This window comes from Limulus polyphemus, unplaced genomic scaffold (genome assembly GCF_000517525.1).
Source record: "Limulus polyphemus unplaced genomic scaffold, Limulus_polyphemus-2.1.2 Scaffold2562, whole genome shotgun sequence".
Lineage (NCBI taxonomy): Eukaryota > Metazoa > Arthropoda > Merostomata > Xiphosura > Limulidae > Limulus > Limulus polyphemus.
In genome coordinates this window covers 1-3,141 of record NW_013668172.1, presented here as the reverse complement: position 1 = coordinate 3,141, position 3,141 = coordinate 1, and the positions used below count along the sequence as shown (strand labels likewise).

The following is a 3,141-nucleotide window of genomic DNA, read 5'->3' as shown; positions in this document are numbered from 1 at the left end:
TAAAAAAGTTCCGAGATATCTTTAGATATGACAATTGATTTATTTTGGTGAAATGAAAATATAATTTTTTAAAAATTATTAACATAAAACCTAAATTTAAGGATTGATAAAATAAAAGTTTTCTATAGTTTAACTAACTTTTCATTAATCTCTCTTTCTCTTTGTTTAATGTTTTGTTTCTATAAGTATTCCACTACGTTTGAATACTTTGGCGACTCTCTCCTGACCGAATATTGTGATTTAACTGTAAATCTTGTAGTGCAAGACTGACAGAGTGGGTTTTTGTAGCAAGAGGGAGAGAATCACAAACCCTGAGATCCAGTGTCAAAGAACATTATCCTCTCAACCATGCCTGACCTGTGAGTAGTTGTCAACTTCTAAAGAACGAAAAGGGTAGTATTGCAGCATGGAAATCTGCTGGTTTGACATCCTTTAGCTGAGAAGATTATCAACATTTTATCAGTTGTTTACCTAAAACAAATCTTTATCTTTTAGTATTTCTTAAAACAAATAGTAATTATCTTGAAATCAGTTAATTTCAAATCAATTTTAAACAATAAGCTAGTATTTAATACTGCAAGTGTTATCGACAGAGTATTGTAGTGTAATGTTGAAATAGAAAAAATATTTATAAAGTATGAACAGAGTCGTTAGTCACGTTATGAATCTCGATAGTTTCACCCATTAGAATTATATACGACCATATTCGGTAAACCTAGATCAATATGTCACGAAATGTAGAAAGTAATAATGGTCAACTCTGGAAAACATTGGTAATTTATTCTTTAATTATATGTATGGACAGGTATACAAGCTTGATATGTTTTTTTTAACTAAAGTTCTTCACAGATGATTTAAAGTTAAATAATGAGACAAAAAACAATTAAACATACATATTATGTATTTCAAAATCAAGCTTTACTGTTTCTCAAAAAATGCTAATTCAAAGAGGAATAGCAAAATAAGAAGGTCTAATTTTCATCGTTGTTCTTTTTAGTGAAACAGTTGAACCACCAAAATTGTTCCAACTAATTCCTCTCCAAGATTTTGAAGATTTACCACTCTTGTGGTAAACACCGTTTAAGTTACTGTGGACACACGTATTAAACCACCATCCGCCATCACCACCATATTCAGTAGAACAACTTTTCGAATTTGCATCGTTGTCTTGATCTTCTGTTGAGAAACGTGAACCGTTGTGGTACGTAAGTGAATCACCTGTTGAGATATATACAAAATACCTGTTAGAATTATCTATTAAAATATAGTATTTAATCTAACAATTTAATATAATGTTTTCTACAAAGCAAGAGATATAAAAGTGGAAAGAAAGCCTTCAACAAACGGACTAGTTTGCTCCTGATGAAGAAAGGTTCACTTTCGAAAGGTCGCGGTTCATATGATTTCGTATTTTTTTTATAATTTGATTATAACAGGATTAATTTAGTCCTCTGAAAATAAATATTAGAAGAATAAGTGAGATACAAACAATTTTTTTTGTAAGTTACTCAAACACCTTTGATTAGTAAAAGTTGTGTTTTCAATCATAAGCAAAATGTACAGTAATGGGCTACGTGAACTATGCCTACTGCAGATATCGAAACCCGAATTTTAGAGTAGAGTAATAAACCTCAGACTTAACGCTGAACCATCGAGAAGGGGGCGATAAATATAAACTAAGATTAAGAAAACACTTCTGAATATCTTAAACACATATTGAAGGAAGTACATCTTGTACCTGAATCAAAACCACAAAAACGAACATTCAGCTTTCAATTTCTGTTATCAAAGAATTATTTTTTCAATTTCTTGGGTAGAAAAAACCCATTAGATAATTGCTTATGAAATAATATGCATACTTTTATATTAGCTTGATTCTTCAAAAAGTTCACATAATTTGTAAATTTACATTTAATGTAGATGATATTTTTAATTAGGGATGTGAAAATAATAAACTTATTATGTCCATAATATCATACTCAAAAGTTAAATCTTTTTGTAGAATTTTTGTTTGTTTGTTATTAAAGTATAAAGATACACAATAAGCTATCTGTGCTGAACTCGCCACGAGTATCGAAACCCGGTTTTTAACGATCCACACACACATACCGATGACCCACTGATGACCTTTTACAAAGATAACTAAAGATAAGTATATAAAGTCCTATATATATTAAGAATACGTGATTTAAAGAATGATGAAAGTTTGAACTACAGGTAGATAAATAAAACCTTTATATCATATCTGTGGAATAAAGTCGAGGTAAATCTTCAAGATTTGGTTTTATAGTTTTTGTTGACTTCAGATGTTGGACGTTTTTTATCCCATTGATTTCTCTCTTCAGCAAATACATGCATGCCTTTCCTTTCCATACCACACTTAGTAACAGAACCCTAAACCACATAATACTTTCTTAGTATCAAATGTTGTCTTCACTTTTCTAAATCACAAGAAACAAACATTGTATAAGATATTTCTTTAGTATCATATAATATTGTTTCTATCCTGAACGACGTCATGCCTGGTTAGTGTCAGATGAAACATTCACCTCCCTGAATCAATATATTTTCTACATTACTAGATTATAGAGCTTAAAGATTTTTTTATCTATTATTTTCATGTTTTTGGTTCTTTATATTTCATTTAGTATAAGTATTTACAATATCTCATAGAATGTGATAACTAAGATAATCTAAAGGTAGAAAATACAACCTAAGAGGAGAGGATGTAGTTTGTTAAAGTCACGGTTTGTGTTTATAAAACATTTCCTTTCAATAACATTATAACTATGACATTTTATATTGGGATAATTTCTCGAATATGGTTAGAGTAGCAATAAATATAAGTTATACCCTTAATTTAGCGTTTAACGTATATGATATTATACAAGGTGTCGATCAATTATTCCATTTATGTCAATCATAGGTCTATAAACTTCGAAAGGTCTGAAATAATCACAATGATCATTATACCACTAGAGCCAAAAATATTCATTTCATCACGTAAGGTCTTAGGTAGAAATAAAACCTAAAGAAATGTTCTTACCGGCATCACCACTGTAGGAGCCAAGAAACATCTGGTATTTCATTCTCTCACTCAACACAACAAAATATGAAAACTTAGCATAGGCTGTTTTTCCG

General features: G+C 30.0%; 1 protein-coding gene across 1 annotated transcript; it reads right to left on the bottom strand.

The window, feature by feature from the left end:
• Positions 1-929: 929 nt before the first annotated feature.
• LOC111087737 (angiopoietin-related protein 7-like) lies at positions 930-3,135 on the bottom strand. The gene is made up of 2 exons (XM_022395465.1): positions 3,047-3,135; positions 930-1,218 (listed from the first exon to the last, which is right to left on the bottom strand). The coding sequence occupies exons 1-2, from the start codon at positions 3,087-3,089 to the stop codon at positions 944-946; spliced, it is 318 nt and encodes a 105-aa protein (XP_022251173.1). The 5' UTR covers positions 3,090-3,135; the 3' UTR covers positions 930-943.
• Between the last annotated feature and the right edge of the window lie 6 nt (positions 3,136-3,141).

Coding starts and splice junctions, on each gene's coding strand:
- LOC111087737 (XM_022395465.1), bottom strand. CDS start 3,089: ATGAAATACCAGATGTTTCTTGGCTCCTACAGTGGTGATGCCG. Junction 1,219..3,046: donor CTCCTACAGTGGTGATGCCG/GTAAGAACATTT, acceptor ATATCTCAACAG/GTGATTCACTTACGTACCAC.